Raw genomic sequence first — 26,547 nt, forward strand, 5'->3', positions numbered from 1 at the left:
CTTTCTTAGGCTGATTTCCAAAGGCAATGTCTTAATGCCCGAAGTTGTTTGGTCATGCTTAAAAGTACAACTTATCCTGACGTCTTAAAGGGAAGGAAAAGTTGCTGAAGTCCGAGGAATGAATCACTTTGCTCAATTTTGATGAGTAATCTCAGGTGTCATAGAACCCCGGTTCTGAAGGAGCGGGCAGGGGGCGTCGGATATGCCTACGGAAGAAGATAGACTGTTCCGGATTGGATGGTGAGACGACGATTTTCCTAAAATTGCGTCATTTCGAACCCAATTGGGTCCAGATGTTATGGGCACCGACGGGTTACCGTCTCGGAAACTCTCAATCAGACGCAAGCGAAAGGAGAGGAGGCGGCTAATTAAATATTGAGCAGAAAGTCGCTTGGCTGGGGGCGGGGGAGGGGGGGCGTATCACGTGGGTCGTGAGGCTGGTCCAGCTTGGGATAAATACCGCGAGGCACCCAACAGGCAAAAGAGCGCGCTTGGACCTCGTCCTCCACGGCAGGCAACCGAGAGTGCAGGGCGCCCCGCGTGGGCTCAGACGCGCCGGAGGAACCCCCCGGGGCCTGTCCGCTGCAGTAAGTGTCCGCGCGGTGCCAGCCTCGGTCTGCGGGCTTTCCCCGCGGCGCTGCGCCTCGAGGTGGCGAGAGACAGGAGACAGCTCCAGGTGCGCCTCTGAGGCGAAGGACAAGTGGAGAGACCGGGTTTCCCAAAGGCTAGTCCTCCCTTTGTCTTCCACCTGCGGAGGCTCCTGGCTTGATAGTGTGGTTGAGGGGATGGAGGAGAGTTAGGATCTTGAGATGAGGGGATTTGAACTCCCTCCGGAGTGATTCTCTTTCTTAAAGGATACAGGCGAGAAATTAGTCCTTTGGCTTTTTTCTTCTTCGTTCAACCGAACCCGAGTTCCACTGTGGGGCTGAAAACTCTGCTGCCCAACTCTTCGATAGCCTCTCCTAATTCATTCATATTCATATTCTCTCTCTCTCTTTCCGCCCTGTCTCTCGCCCATCTCTCGCTCTCTCTCCCTCGCTCCTGTCTCTTCTCCCTCGCTCCTGTCTCTTCTCCCTCGCTCCTGTCTCTTCTCCCTTCTCTTCCCAGAAATCCAACATGAAAATCCTCGTGGCCTTGGCAGTCTTTTTCCTCGTCTCCACTCAACTGTTTGCAGAAGAAATCGGAGCCAACGATGATCTGAATTATTGGTCCGATTGGTCCGACAGCGACCAGATCAAGGTGAGACCCTGTCCCCGGATGGCACACGCCCTTCGTCCTGGGCTCGGGAGCTAGCACCCTCCTCCTGTAGTTAGTACTGGGAAGACCGACAACATAAACGCGACCAGAGGAGGTGGGGACTCGTGGAAGCATGTAAAGGGGTGCCGTCCCCGGGGTCCCGCGCAGAATTTTGCACTGCAGTATCCAAGTCTCCCCCGCTCGCGAGGACTGCACCACTGGGTTTCGGGAACTCCCTGGAGGAAAGATACCCTCCCTAATGAGACCCGCGGTCCTAATGGGGCCAGAGCTGGGTTCACTCCAGAGCAACGAGGTTTTCGGTGACTGCAGTCGAACTGCGCGTTTGGAGACTCTAGGCAGGGGCAAAGGAGGACGCGGCGCCGGCAGAAGCAGGGTGCGAAGGGAACACTGCAGGGGAATTAGAGGGACAGAGGTGGGTGGTAAGCTAACTCCTGCCTTGACATTTATTTTACGGACCTGAGGACTTAGCCACAAGTTTGCCTTTGAATCTTCTCCGGCTCTCAGGTGATTGGCGAGAGGTGCCTCCGGAGAACAGTGAAAGTCGCGCGGTGCAGGTCGCTTGTAGAGCGTTGTCACTCCCATCCCACCCCACACACACACCTGTGTGAATTTAGGGCTGGGGGGAGGGCTGGGAGGGTCTCCCAAGCTGGCCCTAGAAACCAGGCAAAGCCAGATGGCCGCACGACAGTTGAGTGAGCGTCGCCGGCTGAGAGGACAGAGCAGAAAGCGAGCAGGGTTCGGAGACACGTCGCCTCCTGTTAACTCGCACGGTGGCAGGGCAGGGCTTTGCGGAGGTGGCGTTGGACGCGGGATGGCAAGGAGGGGCGGAGAGAGGGAGCGCCTCGGCATGGACCCCAGTAAGCCCCAGCGTGGGGAAGCCCGCCCTCCTCTCACCTCTCTGCGGAGCCGAGTTCCCTGCCCCTGCCGGGTCAGTCCCCACCGCGGGCGGCGTGGCTTGCCCAGGGCTGGAGAATGACTCGGGTTGCCGGGCGCCTAGCTCTGGTGCCTACACACCGGTTTACACGTGCGTGTGTCCCCTAGGAGGAGCTGCCCGAGCCCTTTGAGCACCTTCTGCAGAGAATCGCCCGGAGACCCAAGCCTCAGCAGTTCTTCGGTCTAATGGGCAAACGGGATGCTGGTGAGATGGGCAACCTTCCTTTTGTCTCTCTGGGCCACCCGCCCTGCCTGCTCGCTCGCTCCCTGTGCTCGCAGTCTCTCTTGCTCTTTAAGTAGAGATCTCCACCCTAAGGAGGAACAGAACTCCAGGGTGTTACTCTGGCCCTCGCTACTCTAACACAGGCACATGCCCACGGAGGGAGGGAGAGGCTGGTTTCTGACAGTACTAGAGCAAAACCACCAAGGAGACCCAATCTCACCTAAGCGCTTTGTTGACTAAAGATTGCAAACTGGCAAAGAAGGGGAAGGCACGCGACCCCGAGGGGATAGCCCTCTAAATGCATGTGGAATTTCCAGCAGATTTTAGCGCATTCCCTGAGGTTATCAGACTTGGTTGTCCAGTGTATCGGGGTATTGTTTCCTTGAATTCATCGCACCGACAGTGGAATGTGTAAATAGTTAATGTCCATTCATCTCTTGTCAGATTCCTCAATTGAAAAACAAGTGGCCCTGTTAAAGGCGCTTTATGGTAAACATTCCTAAACATCTTTATTTTGCTGTGTTGTGAATGCACATGTAGGAAAGTGAAGGGAATATTTTATGAGCTGAAATATGAGATCTTGACTATGCCTGTTAAATAAAGAGATGTATTCGTTATGTCTCTGAGGGTCAAATGGGCGGCTGGCCTTGGAGTTGCATTTCTGTAAGAAAACAGGGAGGTGGTATGCTCTAACAGGCAGGCCTGGGAGCCTCACAGTCCTTGGATCTGTGGCTCATAGAAAACATGTAATATTCTTTTGGTTTGTTAAAAATTTTGTTTTTTTTAATTAATAATTTGATTAGCATTTATACTCTGTTATATTTCTCATGATTAGCACTATTTTTTTATATTTATATTTCTCAGGAGACTGCTTGAAAATGTCACATAGCTTAAAAATCAATTTATCATATAATTCTGTTCTGTTTAAGAAATACAATGTAACTTCTTTGTGTGACTGCTGATTTTATTTTTCTTTCTTCTAGGACATGGACAAATTTCTCATAAAAGTAAGTTCACAATTTGACATTAATCAAAAGCAAATATAACTTAGATTGAATTCCATGTTATTTAACATCCTTATTTTCTGTCCCAACTTAGGACTTATACTATTTTTACTTGAGACAACATAAGAATGGAAGGGACTTGTATTACATTCATAACATGATTGTTTAAAGTCTTGTTGTTTGGACATAACTTACTTCCCAAAATGATGCTTTATGTTAAAAAGAAAATTAAGTCCCAACTAAGCTGCTGTTGAATTCTTGACCCACAGAAACTATGAGAGAATAAATGTTGTTGCTTTAAGATGCTAAGAAAAAGCCCTTAATACCTACACAGCATTAGTTTTAGATAAGAATTTCAACCCTAGGGGTAAAAATTTACCACACACCTACATAACCCATTGCCAAAAAAAAAAAAAAAAAAGTGTTTACAGGCATCTTCAAGCTCATTTTAGTATGCTGGGTCCCATAATGACATCATTTATTATAATAATCCAGCAGCCAATTAAGCAAACAAGTAAAGTGGGTGAATATTGGGATAGAGAAACCATGGTAAAGGTAAAGATGGACAGAGATTGTTTCTCAACCCCGTAATTGTATGGGGAATCTTATCTATCAACAACACACAATGAAACATTTCTTAGGGCAGTGAAGACTGCAGAATTGTGGTACTTGAAAGTCATTAGATACCAGTCACCCAGTTAATGGAACCAGAGTTGGCAGGAAGTCCCAAGGATCCATCATGATCATATTGTCAGCTCATTCACCCTGTCTTGGCCTTTGGCTCCCTGGGTGGCAGAGGAGGCCACATTAAGATAGCAGCCCTATTCTCTGCTGATATAGTGTAAACCAAGAGAAATTATCCCACTAGAGTTAAAATAATAACCTGTTCCAAAGGCTTCATCTTTGAGAGTAAGGGAGATTTATTCATATTTACTTTCTAAGGATTTGACTTTCAAGGAAATCAAATATAGCAAATTCTATACAATGAAAATAAATGTGCTCTAGTTATGTTAAAACGAATACACTTTTCCAAAAAAAGTATGAAAATAATTCAATAAAATAGAAATATGACCTTTTAGAAGTTTATAATCATTAGGTTCGGTATTTGACTTAATTAAGATTCAGTTGCTTAGAAATACAACATATTTAGTAAGGTGAGGAAATACGCTTTGATATTGCTCTGTCACACAGATGTGAAGTAGACTCTAAAATCAAAGCCAGCTCAAATAGCAAAAATATTTAAAACTTTCTATTAGGTAAATACATAATATGAATAAAGAGTACTTGCTAATATTTCGATGGAGAGTTGAGGAAAGTGCTTTCATTGTTTTGTTTTAGTATGCTTTATAAGGCTTACAAGGAAGCTTCATTCTTCAGGCTGACCAAAGCTTGAAATATATATTTATTATATAGGCATATATTCAGAAGTTTGCTTTTTTTTTTTTGGTACGAGTTATAACAGTTTTCTTTCCTCAAAGACATACATATTAAAATACCCCTAAATGTATTTTCCAGGGCATAAAACAGATTCCTTTGTTGGACTAATGGGCAAAAGAGCTTTAAATCCTGGTATGTATAAATCATGACTGAAAATAGATAGTACCTTAAATCTACTTCTGTTTCTTTCTAAGTCATAGTTTTCAAGTATTAAAAAGGAATAATAGATTTTAAATGAGCATTTACAGTAGAAAAATCTGACTGCAATCCTTTTAACCAAGAGCAGACTCGTTTATAGCTGATTAAGCCATAATATCACCATAGTGTATCTTTCTCAAACTACCATTCTTACCAGTGTCTGCCCCTCGTGATTACCTAATCTGAATCTTTGGACTAGTCTAATATTCTTTGCCTTAGATCTGTTAAGTAAGTCACATTTAACCTTACTGAATTTAAAGAGAGAGGGTGTAAAAAAATGAGACTAATCTTTACTTGTTACCAAAGTATTTTGAAAGTTTTATCAGATGCTACATCTGGCAGTCTTCCAACACATAAATAATAGCTAAATAACAACTAAACGAATATGCATTTATACAAATCTTTTGCTCTTTGTAGAGTTATGGAAGCTCAAAATCTAAACACCCTGGTGTTTAAACCTAGGGTTAAAACCCTTATTTCTTAACTCAGTCATCATCATGTTTTCAAGATTAGGTAACTCCTATATCTTTTTCATAGATAGTACTTGAATTCTTCTCTTCAAAACCCTTGCCACATTCTGCATTGTCAAATTGCTTGTAATTGTAAAACAGTACTTCCCCAAAGGTTTTTCTTTGATCTAAAGAAAGGAGGAGGAAATAACCTTATGAAAGGAAACAGCGCAGTTTACTAAACGATGGGTTGGAGAGCCCAACTGAAATATTTAAAAATACATTGAAGAGTCAACCCTGATGTTGAATGCTTTTAGATCTCCCAAATGAGATTGGTAATTTTTGAAACATTTTGGGAGCCTAAATTATTCATATAACCTCTTGTTTTTGCTATAATTATTAAGAAATATCCTCAGTATACATAATAGAAATGACCAGGGAAGACCTCTGAAATTAAAAAAAAAAAACAAAACTACCACTGCAAAAATTTTTCATTTTTCCCAGTAAAGATTGCTTATGAAAACCAAACCCAAACTGATTATTCCTCCTTTAGTTATTTTTCTAATACATCTGCCTTTTAAAATTAAACTAATGATATGTGGTCGTTGGATTGTCATTCCCTGATACAGTGGAAAATTTTGGCACAGCTTCAGTCAGGAACTTTCTGAATTTTAAATTATCTTCCATTTTATCCTTAGATCATTACACATATTCTTTTATTGAAAGATACAACATGTTTTTACTGACTTTTTGTTAAGTACAGTTTACCCTTATGGCCCTTAGCTCAGGTTCCTTAGGAAAGCTATTAAAATTTTCTTTATTTTACCATCAGTGAATACAGAAATAAAATACTAATCATCCAATTACTTAGATAGTAATCAGCACCTGTTTTATCCATTTTAAATGTTTCTGGTTCCTAGAAAATCTATAACTAAAATGTGCTGGCTTATTCTTATTTGGAAAATTCATGCAAAAATCATGTATCATCCTATTATTTGCATTGTTTCTCCACTTTCCAAATTTAGATACTACCTTTGTATTCAACAGTAATTTGGGGCTGCTCAAATTTAAATTTTAAAGAAGTTACTAGTGTGCTTAATGAAAAACTTGGAATTGTTTTACTAATAGGTACTGTCTTCCAGCTTTTGGAAATGGTATATAAATTTAAACCACACTGGCTTTTATTTGTGTCAGAAGTGGACATTAGCCCTTATATAACTGGGGTTTTCTCGATAATCATATTAGTCATCAACTGTTTTCAGAATTGATGCAGGTTTTAGAACATGCTTAACTTTATAATAATGTAGATATGGTGTAATTTAGGCCAGATTCTTAAATGTATTTAAAGTAATAATATAATTATAACCCCCCAAAAAGGGTTATAGCTTGTAATAAATAATAGAAGCATAATAATGAATCAGAATCAATTAGTGATTAAATCTTTATTCCTTCATTTTAGTTAAGGAAATGTAAAAGGAAAAAATGGGTAAAAAACATAATCCAGAGTCAAGCAGGGATCTTTTCACATACTCAGTTGAGCCACGGTTAGCATAAAGTCTGACTCTATGGTTGTCTGATCCTTACCCTTTTGTGGTCACACACCCTTTAACAATCTGACAAAACCTAGAAACAGCCTTCCCAGAGAAAGTCCCATCAGCCAGTGCACACAAAAGTTTACTTACAGTTTCAGAGGGTTCAAGGACCAAGAACGAACCTCTTCTTCCAGTTAACAGGATTTTATATTCCGGCTAAACCACTAATCTGCCTTGGGTTAGTTTACGTTAGCATTCATCTCACTTCTTTGAGGAACAGAATCATGTTACCTGCAGCTTGTCAGGGCCTGAACTTGAGCTTGTCATCTTTCTCCTAGTACAAACAAACCATCAGGATGAGAAATGAACTATTTCCTTTTTTCAGAACTGTCCACTTTGGGGCTCCGACTTCCACCTCAGAAGGGCATAGATGATTGACGTGAAACATTTAGCTTATTATTAACCTCACCCAAGGGAAAGCTGGATAGAAAAGATATCTGCTCCGTTTTAAAAGGGGGAAGTGGTAGCACTGAGACCTCACCTGTCTTCTCTTTCTCAATAAACCCTCCTAAGTGAGGAAATTGCTAAGAGGAGCCCGCATGATTCATGCATATTTTTCATAGATCTTTCTGTTTCTACTTCAATTGTGTTTTTATACACGGCATACTGAATTTTAAAAAGCACAGTAGTTTCATTGTAACGTAAATCTAAGTATATGAAGTACTAGCTAAGATGACGAAAAATCCCTGTACGTATTTTGATCACAACCTCTGATCCTTACTCTTTTGTGGTTGCATACTCCTTACAAATTGTTTGTAATATAATTTTGGCACGTTTTTTGTCCAGATAGCCAAATTACTTAAATTACTTGATAGCTATGTGTTAAGCACCTTTGGAAGCAGCGATTAACCTTTCCTATGAGAGTTCTAGGAGGCAAGTTCAGCTGTGTTGTATTTAGATGGTACATTTGACCTACCCCTAGAGAATGTGGGGGAGGGAGGTAAGGAGGGAGGTAAGGAGGGAGGAGCCCTGGTAGCACAGTAGTTAAAGTGCTTGGCTGCTAATCAAAAGATTAGTGGTTTGAACCCACCAGCCGCTCTGTGGGAGAAAGATGTGACAGCCTGTTTCCATAAGATTTACAATCCTGGAAACCCTATGGGACAGTTTTATTCTGTCCTAGAGGATCTCTATAGGTCAGAATCAACTGGATGGCAACAGGGTTTTTTTAAGGCAGGCAATAAGAAACCCTGATGGTGCAATGGTTAAGAGCTCGGCTGATAACAAATAGGTCAGCAGTTGGAACCCATCAGTGGCTCTCCTGGAGAAAAGACCCAGTGATCTGCTCCCCTAAAGATTAGTCTAGGAAGCCCTATAGGGCAGTTGTACTTTGTCCTATCAGTTAACTATGAGTCAGAATAGACTCGACGGCAATGGGTTTGGTTTTGGATTTATCGACAGTGAGGTTATTCGTAGTCTCCAGGACAATCCATTACTGGGGGTTACCCAAAAGAGAGGAAGAAGACAAAGACCAGCAAACTTTCTCTGAAATGGGCCAGATAGTAAATATGTTAGGTGTTCTGGGCCATGCAGTCTCTATACTAACTACTTATAGCTACTATTTTAACACCGATGCAGCCGTATAGACAATATGTCAAGAATGGAGATGGCCATGTTCCAGTTAAACCTTATTTACACAAACAGGTGGTAGGCTAGGTTTGGCCTGTGGCCTATAGTTTGTTGACCCTATCCTAGAATAAAAGTCCCACATTTTGTTTTTATCCTATACTCTCCTGCTTCCTTCGGCATTTTCCTTTCTACAATTCACTGTGGGTGTCTGCCACTGCTTGAGAGCTGCGAAGAATCACCATTGCATTTTATTGTGGAAATAAGGTTTTAGGTTATGATGGAGAACCAAAGTAACCAAGATTCTATGGTTAGATCACTTCCAATCATGATAGAGACTGAGACAGGACTGGAAGCTCTGGAAATAAAACTCTTAGAAAAACTTTGGTAGAGAGAAAATGTCATTCTGAGTTTAAACTAAATCATCGTATGCCTTTATCTTTATTTAACTCCTTCAGTGCATCCTCTTAAAAAACGCTTTACTTTCTATTTTCAGTGGCGTATGAAAGGAATGCAATGCAGAATTACGAAAGAAGACGTAAATAAATTCCCTAATGTATTATTTATTGAGCTTCATTTGTGTCACTGGCCAGTGAAAGGCAAAATAAGACATGCACTACGAGGAATAATTATTTATTTAATAATAACTGTTGTTTGAGCTGAAAACTCAAAAAGTGTTTATTTTTCATATTGTGCCAATGTGTGTTGTAAAAATGTGTTATAATTCCCATATGCTGACTACTTCCGAGCTAGAAATAAGTGGTAGTTTCTCAACAAAGCACAGTATTCAATAAAATTGCAAAGCCTGGCAATGATATAGTCTCCCAAGAAATAAATCATTTTTGTTTCTTTGAAGCAGTCGTGTCAGCTACTGCTGAAAGGGAGAGGAACTGTTGTATAGCCTTGTGCTTCTCCTGTTTGTTTACATGGTGAACAGGAACTGAGATTTTGGTATCAAACTATATTTGTATCCCTGAAGCATGTTTCATGTTTTGTGACTATATAGAGATGTTTTAAAAAGTTATGATTCTAAGGTCTTCATTTCATTGTATGGTATATTGTGATACTGAACATTTTAAATAAAAGAAAAAATACCTTGAGAACGGTATCATTTCACTAAAATTTAAGTTAAATCAACAACCTTTCTTTTAGTAGATGAAATATATTTAAATATATTTAAAGCTGCTTTTAATGCTAAATAACAAAACATAAAGCTACCTATTTCTTAAGGAAAATGACTAAAATATAATCTCAACCTCCGTCCGTCCTCTCTCCTTCTCTTTCTTTCTCTCCCTCTCTGTCTCTCACACACAAACACGCAGTCGTTTAGTAAGTCACATGGCATACTTCATATCCATGGAGAAAATAACTACATTTCAAGTCCAAGGAGTAAAAGCTAAGCTCTGGTTATACACGCCTATGATTCCATTTTGCAAATAACATAATCACCTATTGTAAAGGTGCATTTTCCTGGTGATTTCCTTGTGAAGTAAAACATCAGCAAACTATCATTTCATCTTTACTTGGAACCTAGCAAAAAACACATTAGAGTTTCACTAGAGCTAAGATGCCAAACCAAACTCTCACAAAGATCATGAAAAGATGATCTGGAAACATGAGGGGCCCATAATGCAGCATCACCCTCATAACAACATCAAGAACCCCTTTTCTGCATTTCTAAGGAGTGCTTGGGAAATCACTGGCACCTGTAACACTCTCCAGCAGAAACCTGTGTATGAGAAATAGATTATTATTGTTATTATAGAGTGATATATGTTATCACATAGGATATTTTATTTTAAATCAGTCCATTTTTAAGGCTGTTAAGGTTCAAATCAAGGCCACAGCTGATTTTCACAACAAAGAAAAACAAGCAAAAAAAAAAAAAAAGAATATCTTGTTTCAATTTGAGCACATGCTGAAATCTTTCCCTTTTGGCACCAAATCATCATAAATGATTTAAAAAAAAAAAGTACAAATAAGTATGTTGTTGTTAGGTGACATGGAGTTGGTTCCGAGTCATAGCGACATAGTACATAGTACTCATAGTACAACAGAGCGAAACACTACCCAGTCCTGCAACATGTGCAACAGCCTCACAATCGTTATGCTTGAGCCCACTGTTGCAGCCACTGTGTCAGTCCATCTCCTTGAAGGTCTTCCTCTTTTTCACTGACCCTCTACTTTACCAAGCATGATGCCCTTCTCCAGGGACTGATCTCTCCTGTTAACATGCCCAAAGTATGTGAGATGTAGTCTTGCCATCCTTGCTTCTAAGGGAGATCTGTTCGTTCTTTTGGCGGTCCATAGTATATTCAAAAGTCTTCAGCAACACCACAATTCAAAGACGTCAATTCTTCTTCTATCTTCCTTATTCATCGTCCAGCTTTCGCATGTATATGAGGCAATTGAAAACACCATGACTTGGGTCAGGTGCACCTCACTATAAATAAATAAGAGCAAGGAAGGCTCTTATGTATTTATTTATGGGGAGAGATTGATAGGTGAGTGTCCTTGGGATAGTTTTCTGGTTGCATAGGGAGTGGGAAATATTAGCAAGTGGTAAAATGACTCAGGACAAGCACCGTTCAGTGAATTAAAGCCCCTTGAATTTAACCTGGACTGGTGACTCTTATTGATGAATGTTGAAGCCATTTATGGGACAGGAGAGCTAAAGTGTCTTTTAACCCTTATATGTTTGAGTAGGAAACCCTGGGGGCATAGTGCTTAAGTGTTGTGGCTGCTAACCAAAGGGTCGGCAGTTCAAATCCACCAGGCGCTCCTGGGAAGCTCTATGGGGCAGTTCTACTCTGTCGTATAGGGTTGTTATGAGTCATTATCGACTCAATGGCAACGGATTTGGGGTTTTTTGGTTTATCTTTGAGTAATTTCTTTAAAAAAACTTCAAACTTTTTTTTCTTATTGTATAACACATGTATTACAAATTATATAATGGTAAGCAAAATGGAGAAAATCAGGGTCATCCAGAGCTCCACCCCACAACATTAAGAACACTCTATTAGATAATAATTATATGAAATAATAATTGTAATAATAACTAACATTCTAAATGCATATTTAATCACTCATACATATTTAATCACTCAATGAGAGGTATTATCATTGACAGCAGTATTATTGTCATTATTTTACTGATGAGGAAATGTAGCTTGAGAAAATGTTGAGGTCAGAGGATTGGAAAGAAATTATTGAGATGAAAATAAAGCAAATTAATATCTAGCAATGATTGATTAAACAAACCATGATCTATTGATACAACAGAATATTATGCAGTGATGTAAAATGACTTTATGGTGTATTTAATGATATGGAACAACAAACATGGTATGTTAGACACAAAGAAATATTTCTGAACATATACGTTTATACATAGATTATGCAACAAGAAAGAACAATGTAGTGGCTAAAACTGTGGATTTTAGAGTCAAAAGGCTCAGGTTTGAATCCTGGCTCTATCATTTAATAACCATGTAATGTTAGACACGTCTCTTAGCTTCTCTGTTCCTTGTTTTTCTCATCATTAAAATTAGAATAATGATAGTTCACTACCTGGAGCTAAGGTGAGGATTGTATGAAATGACGAAAATAAAGCTTTCAGCACAGCCTCCAGCAGTCACTAAGCGTTCCTTGAATATTAGCTGTTGTCTTTGTTAGCTACTCTCCTGAATGGCAGGGACAAAATTGGCACTGTATTTTAGCCACTAAAATGTTTTCTTACAGGCACACTGAAGAAGCAGCAGCGTAGAGGTGGTTTTTCAATATTTGCCTCAAAAATTGTGCACTACTATGTGCGCTAGATAATCCTCAAGCCCATTCTGGCTCTGGGAGTCTGTGAATCGCTGCAGCAGGATTCCACGGTGCTACGTGAAGACACACATCAGAGGAACCTCATGCATGCCAGCTTTCCCTCCAGGCCCAGAAATCCAGCAAGAGCAGGAGTATGGAAAGGGGAACAAAACTTCAGCTCTAAGTTTGTACTCTTCTGAAATATTTACTCTTATTTTTCCTCTGTGGCGTATTTCCTTTTTCTCCCCCAAATTCTTTCGTAAACATTTTATTTGTTTTGAAGTGGCAAAAACACCAACTTATATAATTACGTGGGAGGCATTCCTCGATGGTTCAGTAGAAGTCTCACTTTCCATGCAGGAGATGCAGTTTTGATTCCCAGCCAGCGTACCTCATGCACAGCCACTACCCATCTGTCATCGGAGACTTGTTGTGTTGCCACCACGCTGAACATGTTTTAGTGAACTTTCCAGACTAAGATAGACTAGGAAGAAAGGCCATTTACTTCTGAAAATCAGCCAGTAAAAACCCTGTGGACCACAACCATCTGATCCACAACTGACCATGGGGATGGTGAAAGACCAGGCAGTATTTCATTCCGTTGTACATGGGGTTGCCATGATAGCCAACACCACCATTTAATTATGTTACCTGTATCCTTTATGCTTTGGGGTTTCTTGTATTGGTCAGGGTCTAGGGTCTAGCTGAGTAATTTAAGGAAGGGTTTAATGAAAGGACTACTCATTACAAAAGTGTAGGAAGGGTATAGAGAAGCCAGCCATAGATTGTAGTTCTCCATGTTAGTACCCCTAGGAGCCACAGGCACCCCAAGGTCTGAAAGGTCAGGGTGAGGAAGTGAGGGCAGCTGTCTTCAAAGGGGCACCTGGCAGCATGGTCTTCAGTTGGAGAACACAGCCAACCCAAGGTGGTCAGAATGGGCTGGGAGAAGGAGAAAAGGTAGGTCAGAGAATAAAGCACCAACCTCACTTTCCTCCCACTGCCTGCTTTCCTGTCATTCCTACCACTGGGAAATCCAACTGAAAAACAGGGCTAGGATCCCTTGATGCTGCCTGTATGAATGGGCAGTACTTATAGGACACCAAAGAGGGCTAGAAATCTGGGGGAGGAGAGACATTTTGAAGGGAAAAAAAGGAAGATATCTAACATATCAGTTTACTCCATTCTTTCAAATCACAAAGGAAATTAATAAGTAGAAATTCAAATAGAGAAATGTATAAAGTAAAAAAAAAAAAACCTTCCTTTTGACATCCAATTCTACTCTCCAAGGATATAGTTCCATATGGACCCATCCAGACCCTTTTTTCTTTCTAAGCACATGGAAACATATATTTATATATGCATGAGTATATATTTTTATTTATCACATACAATGTTTTATTGTAAATGAGTCCATTTTTAAGGCTGTTAAGGTTTAAGCCAAGGCCACAGCTGACATTCACCACAAAGGAAAACACAAACAAAAAATGTCTTTTTTCAATTTGAGCACATGCTGAAATCTCCCTTCCAGCACTAAATCCTTATAAATGATTAAAAGATATATATATATTTTTTAATTATTAAGTCATTTGGCATCTACGAAAAAAAAAGGACTTTTGGTGGACCACAAACTGTGAGGGTTCCTAAAAAGTAAGGCACACGGGAAGCCACAATAGTAATCCATGGCCCTAGAAGATAATTGGACATCGGTGGTTTGGTGGTAGAATTCTTACCTTCCGTGCCAGACACCCTGGTTTGATTCCCAGCCAATGTACCTTATACATGGCCACCACTTGTCTGTCGGTGCAAGCCTGCATGTTGCTATGAAGCTAGACAGGTTTCAGCAAACTAAGATCAACTAGGAAGAAAGGCCTTGTGATCTACTTCTGAAAATCAAGCAATGAAACCCCTATGAATCACAATGATCTGATAGGTCCTTTCTGTAATTGGTCATGGGGATGGTGCAGGACCAGGCAGCATCTTGTCCCGTTGTACATGGGGTCACCATGAGTCAATGCCAACTGGATGGCAACTAGCAACAGCAACTAGTAGGTAACTGCAGAGCTGTAGAGGTAGCTGCCAACCCCAGAATAGGAAACTGACAGCTGCAGAAAACAGACCTCTCATCAGCAACACTGGATGCCATGAAATAAGTGAGTAAAATCTTCAAAATTCTTAAGGAATTGTCGAAGAAGAAAAACCAAGTGAAAGCCATTAGTTCAAGCCTTTATTAAAGACATCCAAATATATAATTTCATTAATAAGAATCAGCACTAAGCTGATTCCTACAAAACAGGGGTTAAACATGTCCCAGATTTGCTACTTCTCCAAGCTGCTGTGCCACTCTATCATCTCTGACATCGACCACTTTCCCTCCCTTTAGCTCTCTTCTTCTCTCTCTGTTGGGTTCTCTAATTTGCTGCAACTTCTTAGAACTCATGAACTACACTTAGAGTTATATGGTTTATTAGGGAAGTAACAGGCTAGAACTTGGGATCCGGGTCAGCTTGGAAATAACAGGCTACAATTTAGGATCAGCATCTGGAAGCACACAGGCAAGGTCCAGAAGGTGTCCCCAAAGGGAAGAGCACATCCCTGTCTTCTTCAGTGTAGGGCAGCTCTCTCTGCCATGCACGCCCCCTCTTAACTGTGCCGGCCTCCTTTTGGCCATGCACACCTCCTCTCAACCAGGCGCACTGCTGGCCTTGCTCTTGGATTTCTAGCCTCTTCAGTGTTACAGGCCTTGATCTGTATTGCAGCACTTTTAGCTCCATTGGAAAACCTTCTGCCCAAAGGTGCTCAGCTCCCTCTCTGCTGCTTCTCTTTTCTCTTCTCTTCTTGCCTCTTCTCCTTGCCTCTGACTCTGGAGTTGGCTCCTTATATAGGCACGTGGCTTAATCCTAGTGAGCAGATTTTCAAGCTGCTATTTGCATGGTGACCAGTCCTCTCATTGGACTAAATTGACCAACTCCCCTGCTGGACCACAAGCGGCTCCATCTATTTGCATTGCAGGGACTGACTAGCTTCTTTCCTGGGCAAAAGGAACAAGCTTCTCCAAAGAACTGGGGCAACTGTAACAACTCCTCAGTGTTGAGGGAAAAAAGATCTCACAAGCTGTTTGTTCATTTTCACAGAACTAAGGCAAAAGGCCACATAAAGAAACTCATTTGGCCACAACGTCACAACATGAGAACAGCTTTTAAAAAAAAAAAAGATAAAACTAGAAAGTTACAATCAAAAAAAAGAAGAAAAAGAAGGTAAAAGTTGACATTAACAGGAAAATACCTACAGACAGATAGGAGCAATTCCACTCCTCGAGAGTGATATCTACTAAGAGAAATGAAAACATATATCCATTAAAAATTTCTACACGGATGATTATAGCAGCATTATTCATAATGGCCAAAATAAAATGTGGTACATCCATGCATGGAATAAGAAGCCCTGGTAGTGTAGTGGTTAAAGCACTTAGCTGCTAATTGAAAGCTCAGCAGTTCAAAACTACCACCAGCTCCGCAGGAAAAAGATGTAGCAGTCTGCTTCCGTAAAGATTTACAGCCTTAGAAACCCTATGGAATACTATTCAGCCATAAATAGATGAACCTTAAAAACATAATATTAAGGGGCAGACCCAACATGGTTCTGTAGACAGACGCACCATGCCAACACTCTGCAGCAACGACTCAAAAAACTAAGTAAAACAGATACAAACATCAATCGTGGAACCCTAAGCATCAAATGAAGGGATAAACAAGTAGATCAAAACTGAATGAAAAATAAGCTGACAGAAAACAGAGAATGAGAAGAGATAAAAAATGGAAGTCCCCTCCCAACTAACATGGTACAGTGTCACTGTCTTGGAACACAGCCAGCAAGGGCCCCAAACAGGGAGTAAGGGAAGGCAGCTTCATGGAGCTCCCAACAGGAGACATGGCAGCGAGTAACCAGAGAAACACACTATCCCATGTCTCACCATTCTCTCCTGCATGCCACCTCCACTTCTTCCCAACAGGCTACACTGCTTGGCTAGAGAGCCACTGGCCCACTAACACCCTCAGTCTGCCTTGTCCCCACCCACTGGCTCCCACTGCACCATTTTTATTCCCTTTCTTCCTTTCGTTCTTCCCTCCATCTAGCCCTGTATGCCACCTTCATCCCTTCCCAAAGGGCCATGATGTACCACTTGGCTGGAGGGCATCAGCCTACCACCACCTTGAATCCACCCCAACCACACCAGCCAGCTACCATGGCACCATTTTTTTTTTCTTTTTTTACCTTTTTTCATTCTCCTTCCCACCTAGTCCTATACACACTGAAAAGAGAAATAGATAGTTCCACAATAATAGTAGGAGACTTCAACACGTCACTGTCGTTAAAGGTCAGAACATCTAAAAGAAAATCAACAAAGATACAGAAGATCTAAAGGCCACAATCAACCAACTTGACATCATAGACATATATAGAATATTCCACCCAACAGCAGCAAAGTATACATTCTTTTTCAATGCACGTGGAACATTCTCCAGAATAGATCACAAAGGAGCCCTAAACAAAACCCAAAACACAGAGATAATACAAAGCATCTTCTCTCATTACAACACCATAAAAGCAGAAATTAATAATGGGAAGAACAAGGGAAAAAAAATTAAAAGCATGGAAATAATACCTTGCTTAAAAACAACTGGGTAATAGAAGAAATCAAAGAGGGAATAAAAATATTCCTAGAATCAAATGAAAATGAAACCATGTCATTCCAAAACCTTTGGGACATAGCAAAGGCAGTGTTCAGAGATCAAGTTATAGCAATAAGCGCACAGATCAAAAAAGAAAAATGAGCCAAAATCAAAATGTTAGCCCTACAACTTAAACAAATAGAACAGCAAAGAAGCCCACAGGCACCAGAAGAAAGGAAATAGTAAAGATTAGAGCAGAAATAAATGACCTAGAGAACAGAAAAAATAGAATCAACAAGATCAAAAGTTGATTCTTTGAAAAGATCGACTAACCATTGGACAAATTGACAAAGAAAAACAAGAGAGGATGCAAATAGCACACATAAGAGAAAAGATGGGGGACATTACAACAAACCAACTGAAATGAAAAGGATTATAACAGAATACTATGAAAAATTGTACATCGGCAATTTTGATAACCTAAAGGAAATGGATATCTAGAAACACACTACCTACCTAAACTAACACAAAATGAGACAGACGATCTGAACAGACCCATAACAAGAGACTGAAAAGTAAAAAAAACTCCCAACAAAAAAAATCCCTGGCCTGGATGGCTTCACTGTAGAATTCTACCAAACATTCAGAGAAGAGCTCATACCAGTACTACTCAAACTATTTCAGAGCATAGAAAATGAAGGAATACTCCTGAATTCATTCTATGAAGCCAGCATGACCCTGATACCAAAGCCAAAGGACACTACAAAAAAAAAGAAAATTATAGGCCGATATATCTCGTAAACATAGATGCAAAAATTCTCAACAAAATTCTAGCCAATAGAATTCAGCATCATATCAAAAAATAAAACACCATGAAAAAGTGGGATTGATACCAGTATGCAAGAATGGTTCAACGTTAGAAAATCAATCAATGTAATTCACCACATAAATAAAAGAATCATATGCTCATCTCAATCAAAAAAGAAGTCATTTGATAAAGTCCAACACCCATTCCTCATAAAAACTCTCAATAAAACAGGAATAGAAGGGAAATTACTCTACATAATAAAGGGCATCTGTACAAAACTATCGTCTCTGTCCACGGATGTAGTCGATTTGATTCCTGTGTATTCCATCTGGCGAGGTCCACATGTATAGTTGCCATTTACTTTGGTGAAAAAATGCATTTGTAATGAAGACGTCGTTCCAAATTCATTGCCATGGAGTCGAATCCGACCCATAGCAACCCTATAGGACAGAGTAGAACTGCCCCATGGGGTTTCCAAGGAGCACGTGGTGGATTCAAACTGCCAACCTTTTGGCTAGTAGCCATAGCTCTTAACCACTATGCCACCAGGGTTTCCAAAGATGTCCTTGGTCTTGCAAAATTCTATCATGTAATCTCTGGTGTTTCTATCAACAAGGTCACATTTTTCAAACACTGATTCTTCTTCTTCATTTCCAACTTTTGGATTCCAATCACCAGTAATTATCAATGCATTCTGATTGCATGTGTGATCAATTCCATACTGCAGAAGTTGGTAAAAATCTTCAATTTCTTCATATTTGGCCTTGGTGCATAAATCTGAATAATAGCCTTATTAACTTGTCTTCCTTGTAGGCATGTGGCTGACTGTGAAACAGTCAATTGCTCACATGCAAGTTCAAGTTGAAACAGAAGAAAATTAAAACAAGTCCACGAGAGCCAAAGTACAACCTTGAGCATAGCCCATCTCAAGAAGATTTGATGCACTGAACACTAATAACCAAAGACCAGACGAGTTGTGAAATGACATCAAGGACATCATACATGAAGAAAGAAAGAGGTCATTAAAGAGACAGGAAAGAAAGAAAAGACCAAAATGGATGTTAGAAGAGACTCTGAAACTTGCTCTTGAACATAGAATAGCTAAAGCAAACAGGAGAAATGATGAAGTAAAAGAGTTGAACAGAAGATTTCAAAGGGCGGCTCGAGAAGACAAAGTATTACAATGACATGTGCACAGACCTGGAGATGGAAAACCAAAGGGGAAGAACATGCTTGACATTTCCCAAGGTGAAGAACTGAAAAAAAAATTCAAGGATTCTATGGGGAAAATATTAAATGACACAGGAAGCATCAAAAGAGGATGGAAAGAATACACAGCATCACTATACCAAAAAAGAATTGTTCGATGTTCAACCATTTCAAGAGGTAGCATATGATCAGGAACCCATGGTAATGAAGGAAGAAGTCCAAGCTGCTCTGAAGGCACTGGCGAAAAACAAAGCTTCGGGAACTGATGAGATGTTTTCAACAAATGGAGGCATCACTGGAAGGGCTCATTCGTCTATGCCAAGAAATTTGGAAGACAGCAACCTGGGCAACTGACTGAAAGAGAGCCATATTTATCCCTATTCCCAAGAAAGGTAATCCCACCAAATGTGGAAATTATTGAATGTCATTAATATTACACACAAGTAAAATTTTGTTGAATATCATTCAAAATTGACTGCAGCAGTATATTGACAGGGAATTGCCAGAAATTCAAGATGGATTCAGAAGAGGATGTGGAAACAGGATGTTATTGCTGATGTCAGATGGATCCTAGCTGAAAGCAGAGAATACCAGAAAGACATTTACCTGTGTTTTATCAAGTATGCAAAGGCATTTGTCTGTGTGGATAATAACAAATTAAGCATAACATTGCAAAGAATGGGAAGTCCGGAACACTTAATTGTGTTCTTGAGGAACCTGTACATGGATCAAGAGGCAGTCATTCAAACAGAACAAGGGTATGCTGCATGGCTTAAGGTCAGAAAAGGTGTGATTCAGGGTTGTATCCTTTTGCCATACTTATTCAGTCTGTATGCGAGGCAAATAATCCAATAACCTGGACTATGTGAAGAAGAACGGGGCATCAGGATTGGAGAAAGACTCATTAACAATCTGCGTTATGCAGATGACACAACCTTGCTTACTGAAAGTGAAGAGGACTTGAAGCACTTACTGATGAAGATCAAAGACCACAGCCTTCAGTATGGATTGCACCTCAACATAAAGAAATCAAAAATCCTCACGACTTGACCAATAAGCAACACCATGATAAACAGAGAAAAGACTGAAGTTGCCAAGGATTTCATATTACTTGTGTCCATGATTAACACCCATGGAAGCGGTAGTCAAGAAGCCAAACCATGCAATGCCTTGGGCATATCTGCTGCAAAAGACCTCTCTGAAGTGTTGAAAAGCAAAAATGTCACCTTAGAGGCTAGGGTGTGACTGACCCAAGCCATGGTGTTTCCAATTGCTTCATATGCATGGGAAAGCTGGACAATATTGAATATTCCATGGACCGCCAAAAGAAAGAACAAATCTGTCTCGGAAGAAAAGGCCAGAATGCTCCTTAGAAGTAAAGACAGTGAAACTACATCTCACATACTTTGGACAGGTAATCAGGAAGGATCAGTCCCTGGAAAAAGACATCATATATGGTAAAGTAGAGGGTCAGTGAAAAAGAGGAAGACCCTTAACAAGAGAGATTAACACAGTGGCTGCAACAATGAGCTCAAGCATAACAACGATTGTGAGGATGGCACAGGACTGGGCAGTGTTTTGTTCTACTGTACACAGGGTTGCTATGAGTCAGAACTGACTCGGCAGCACCTAACAACAACAACATACAAAACCAACAGCCAACATCATTCCCAATGGGGAGAATGGGAACAAGACACGGATGCCCTTTATCACCACTTGTTGTGGATTAATTAGGTCTCCTCAAAAATGTGTATATCGACTTGGTTAGGCCATGATTCTCAGTATTGTATAGTTGTCCTCCATTTTGGGATTGTAATTTTATGTTGAGAGGATTAGGGTGGGATTGTAACATCATCCTCACTCAGGTCACCTCCTTGATCCAAGGTAAAGGGAGTTTCCCTGGGGTGTGGCCTGTACCACCTTTTATCTCTCAAGAGATAAAAGGAAAGGGAAGCAAGCAGAGAGTTAGGGACCTCATACCACCAAGAAAGCAGCACCAGGAGCAGAGCACATCCTTTAGACCTCGGGTTCCTGCACAGAGAAGCTCCTAGTCCAGGGGAAGATTGACAAGACCTTCATCCAGAGCCAACAGAGAGAGAGCTTTCCCCTGGAGCTGACACCCTGAATTTGGACTTCTGGCCTACTTTACTGTGAGAAAATAAACTTCTCTTTGTTAAAGCCATCCACTTGTGGTATTTCTGTTATGGCAGCACTAGATGACTAAGACTCTACTCCTATTTAACATTGTGCTGGAAGTCCTGGTTAGAGAGATAGGGCAAGAAAAACAAATAAAGGGCATCTAAATTAGAAAGGAAAAAATTAAGCTACCTCTATTCACAGATGATATGATCCTATATATAGAGAACCCCAAAGATTTCAGAAGAAAACTACTGGAACTAATAGAAAGATTCAGCAGACTAGCAGGATACAAGATCAACAGACAAAAATCAGTTGGATTCCTATACATCGACAAAGAGAACTTTGAAAAGAAAATCAGGAAAACAGTACCATATGTAATAGCCCCTAAAAAGACAAAATACTCGGGTGTAAATCTGACCAGGGACATAAAAGACCTACACAAAGAAAACTACAAAACACTACCGCAAGAAATCAAAAGAGACCTACGCAAACGGAAAAACATACCATGGTCATGGATAGGAAGACTCAACATTATGAAAATGCCAATTCTACATGAAGCAATCTACAGATATAATGCAATCTCAATCCAAATACCAACAGCGTTTTTTAACTAGGTGGAAAAAATAATCACCAACTTTATATGAAAAAAAAAAAAGAGACTCCAGAAAAGCAAAGTATTATTGAAGAAAAAGAACAAGTAAGAGGCCTCACACTATCTGATCTCAAAACCTACTATGCACCCACAGTAGTCAAAACAGCTTGCTACTTGTACAATGACAGACACATAGACCAATGAACAGGATCAAGAACCCAGACATAAATCTATCCACCTATGGTCCGCTTATCTTTGACAAAGGACCAAAGTTCAGTAAATCAGAAAAAGACAATCTTTTTAACAAATACTCCTGGCAAAACTGAATGTGCATTGGTTAAAAAAAAAAAACAGTACTCATACCTCACATTGCATACAAAAACTAACCCAAAATGTATTAAAGACCAAAATATGAAATTTAAAATGATAAAGATCATAGAAGAAAAAAATAGAGACAACACTAGGGGCCCTAATACATCACATAAATTCAATACAAACCATAACTAACAATGTACAAACATCAGAAGATAAACTAGCTATCTGGGAGCTCCTAAAAATTAAACACTATGCTCAGCAAAAGACTTCACCAAAAAAAGTAAGGACAGAACTTACAGAATGGGAAATATTTTCAGCTACAACACATCCAATATAGGTATAATTTCTAAAATCTATAGAATACTTCAACACCTCAATAACAAAAAGATAAACAATCCAATTTAAAAATGGGCAAGGGGTATGAACAGACACTTCACCAAAGAATACATTCAGGCAGCTAACAGACGTATGAGAAAATGCTTTCAATCGTTAGCCATTAGAGAAATGCAAATCAAAATGTCAGTGAGATACCATCTCACTTCAACATTACTGACACAAATAAAAAAAAAAAAAACAGAAAATAACAAATGATGGAGAGGTTGCAGGAAGATTGGAACTCTTATGAACTGCTAGTGGGAATGTAAAATGGTACAACCACTATGGAAAACAATATGGCATCTCCTTAAAAACCTAGAAATAGAAATACCATATAATCTAGCAATTCTCTTCCTAGGAATATATCCTAGAGAAATAAGAGCCATCACAAAAATAGACGTATATATATGTATACCACTGTTCATTACAGCATTATTTACAATAGCGAAAAGATGGAAATAATCTAAGTGCCCATCAACAGACAAATGGATAAACAAACTATGGTACATACACACAATGGAAAACTACTCAACAATAAAGAATAATGATGAATCTGGAGGGCATTATGTTGAGTGAATTAAGTAGATCACAAAAGGACAAATATTGTGTGAGACCACTATTATAAAAACCCAAGAAAAAGTTTACACACAGAAAAAAATGATCTTTGATGGTTACAAGCGAGGAGAAGGGTGAGAAGAGGAAATCACTAACTAGATAGGAGACAGGTGTTAACTTTGGTAAAGGGAAAAACAACACACGATATAAGGGAAGTCAGCACAATGTGACCAAGGCAAAGTCATAGAAATTTCCTAGACACATCCAAACACTTTGAGAAATCAAGTTAGTGGGGCTGAGGACTATGGTCTCTGGGAGATCTAGTTCAATTGCCATAACATAGTTCATAAAGAAAATGTCCTATATCCTACTTCAGTGAGTAACATCTGGTATCTTAAAAGCTTGTGAGCGGCCATCTAAGGTACATCTATTGGTTCCCATCCTATCCGGAGTAAAGGAGAATGAAGAAAACCAAAAACAGAAGGAAAATATCAGTCCAAAGTACTAAAGGACCACATGAACCTCCAGCAGCCTGAATGCAGAAGAACTAGATGGGGCCCAGCTACCACCACCTATGGCTCTGACAGGGATCACAATAGAGGGTTCTGGGCAAAACAGGAGAAAAATGTAGACCAAAATTCAAACTCACATAAAAAGACCAGACTTAGTGGTCTGAGAGAGACTGGAGGAATCCCCGAGACTATGGCTCTAGACACCCTGCTAACTCAGAACTGAAGCCACTCCCGAAGTCCAACTTTCAGCCAAAGATTTTAGACCGTCCTATACAGCAAACAATAACACCTGTGAGAACCATGCTTCCCAGTTCAATCAAGTACACGAGACCAAATGGGCAACACCTGCCCAAAAGCAAAGAGGAGAAGACATGAATGGACAGAAAACCTGAATGAATGGACAGAAAACCTGAATGAATGGACAGGGGGAACCCAGGATATGAATGGACAGGGGGAACCCAGGATATAAAGGGAAAGGGGGAGAGTGCTGACACATTGTGGGGATTGCAAACAATGTCACAAAACAATGTTCGTATAAATTTTGAATGAGAAATTAAATTGCCCTGTAAACTTTCACCTAAGACACAATAAAAATTTTTTAAAATTATGCTAAGTGAAAGAAACCATGTACAGAAGACCACATATTGTATGATTCCATTTATGTGAAATGCCCAGAATAAGCAAATCTATAGAGACAGTGGCACAGTGATTAAGAACTGAGGCTGTTAACCAAAAAATCAGCAGTGTGAAATCACCAGCCACTGCTTGGCTACTCTGTACTATAGAGTGCCTAGAGTCAGAGTTGACTAAGTGGCAATGGGTTTGGTCTGTGGTTTATAGAAACAGAAAGTAGATTTGTGGTTGCCTTTGATTTTTTTTTTTTTTGATTGGGAGGAAATAGAGAATGACTGCTAATGGGTACAGGATTTCTTTTTGGGGTGATGAAATGTTCTAAAATTGTTTGTGGTGATAATTGCACAACTCTGAATATACTAAAAGCAATTGAGTACATATATATGTATTTAGCATGCCTAAGAAATGTCCTATAACAGATGTGGCCAAGCCATTGCAGACCATGAGAACCAGAGAACCAGCAGATCCTGTAGAATCAATCAGGTAGTAATCCAGTGGGGCAATGAGAGTTCAGTTCCCCACCCCGTTCAGGACCATGCAGCACACAGAAGAGTGACTGGTATGTGAAATGGTTATGCAGAAGAGTCAGTTGAGGACATCCAGAGCTTTCTGTTTTAAGGTGTATCTATTGGTGTGGTCATACATGGTTTTATACAATGTTTATTAACTCATTAATTAATTGACTCTATTCATTCATTTGACAGATTATTGTGAAATCGTTTTATGTCATAGGCATTGTATTAAGCATTGTTTATCCAAAGATGAAATAAATCTCAGTCCTTTGCTAGGGAATCAATTTATTATTTTCAAAATGGAGGGATAAAGGGAAAAATCAGGCATTTATCAAATACTTAACATACAAGCTATTAAGATATTTCTCTTTATAGAAGTATTCTAGCTAAAAAATTAAAAAGGACTGTTAGAATATTATCGTTTTGCAGCCCCTAATGAATCGATCCACTACTCGTCTGTCAGTCTGCCATACCATGGTGGCTTGCATGTTGCTGCAATGCTAAAAGTGATGCCACCAGTATTTGAAATACCAGTAGGGTCACCCATGGTGGGCAGTTTTCAGCGGAGCTTCCAGACTAATACAGACTAGGAAGAAGGACCTGTTCTGAAAGAATTGGCCAAAGAAAATCTTATCAGGACATTGCCTGATATAGTGCCAAATTGGAAAGCATTCAAAAAGGACTGGGGAAGAGCTGCCCCCTCAAAGTAGAGTTGACCTCAATAGCATGGACGGAGTAAAGCTTTCAGGATCTTCATGTGCTGATATGACATGACTCAAAATGGGAAGAAACAGCTGCAAACATCCATTAATAGCTGGGTCATGGAATGTACAAAGTATGAATCTAGAAAAATTGGAAGTCATCAAAAATGAAATGGAACTCATAAACATCAATATCCTAGGCATTAAAAAACCCACAGAGTAGAACTGCCCCATAGAGTTTCCAAGGAGCGCCTGGCAGATTAAAACTGCTGACCTCTTGGTTAGCAGCCGTGGCACTTAACCGCTATGCCACCAGGGTTTCCTCCTAGGCATTAGTGAGCTGAAATGGACTCATATTGGCCACTCTGAATCAGACAATCATATGGTCTACTATGCCTGGAATGACAAAGAGGAATGAAACCACATTCATTTTCCAGAAGAATATTTCAAGGTTTATCCTAAAGTATAACACAGTCAGTGATAGGATAATATTCATATGCCTATAAGGAAGACCAGTTAATACAGATATTATTCACATTTACCCACCAACCACTAACACCAAAGTTTAAGAAACTCAAGATTTTTACCAACATCTGCAGTCTGAAATTGATCAAACATGCAATCAAGATGTGTTGATAATTACTGGTGATTGGAATCCAAAAGCTGGAAACAAAGGAGAAGTATCTGTAGTTGGAAAACATGGCCTTGGTGATAGAAACAACACCGGAGATCGCGTGATAGAATTTTGCAAGATAATGACTTATTCACTGCAAATACCTTTTTTCAACAACAGAAGCGCCAACTATACATGTGAACCTTGCCGGATGGAATACACAGGAATCAAATAGACTACATGTGTGGAAAGAGATGATGGAGAAGCTCAATATCATCAGTCAGAGCAAGGACAGGGGCTGACTGCGAAATAGACCATCAGTTGCTCCCATGCAAGTTGAAGCTGAAGAAAATTAAAACAAGTCCACGAGAACCAAAATATGATCTTGAGTATATCCCACCTGAATTTATTCTCAGTAATTTATTTTCAACAATAGATTTGATGCATTGA

The 26,547-nt window shown here is 39.9% G+C and overlaps 1 protein-coding gene across 1 annotated transcript; it reads left to right on the top strand.

Annotated features, from left to right (window-relative positions):
- The first annotated feature begins 503 nt into the window (after positions 1-503).
- Positions 504-12,474, top strand: TAC1 (tachykinin precursor 1). Its single transcript, XM_023544400.2, has 7 exons — positions 504-587; positions 1,108-1,239; positions 2,299-2,395; positions 2,858-2,902; positions 3,397-3,420; positions 4,933-4,986; positions 12,398-12,474. Exons 2-7 carry the CDS (start codon positions 1,117-1,119, stop codon positions 12,472-12,474), a joined length of 420 nt encoding a protein of 139 aa, XP_023400168.2. The 5' UTR covers positions 504-587; positions 1,108-1,116.
- The last annotated feature ends 14,073 nt before the right edge of the window (positions 12,475-26,547 follow it).

Source organism: Loxodonta africana, chromosome 8 (genome assembly GCF_030014295.1).
Source record: "Loxodonta africana isolate mLoxAfr1 chromosome 8, mLoxAfr1.hap2, whole genome shotgun sequence".
Taxonomy (NCBI): Eukaryota; Metazoa; Chordata; class Mammalia; order Proboscidea; family Elephantidae; genus Loxodonta; species Loxodonta africana.

Excerpts from the sequence above, each read along its gene's own strand:
- TAC1 (XM_023544400.2), top strand. The coding sequence starts at position 1,117 with ATGAAAATCCTCGTGGCCTTGGCAGTCTTTTTCCTCGTCTCCACTCAA. Across the intron at positions 1,240-2,298 it reads CCGACAGCGACCAGATCAAG|GAGGAGCTGCCCGAGCCCTT; the intron begins GTGAGACCCTGT and ends TGTGTCCCCTAG. Across the intron at positions 3,421-4,932 it reads TGGACAAATTTCTCATAAAA|GGCATAAAACAGATTCCTTT; the intron begins GTAAGTTCACAA and ends TGTATTTTCCAG.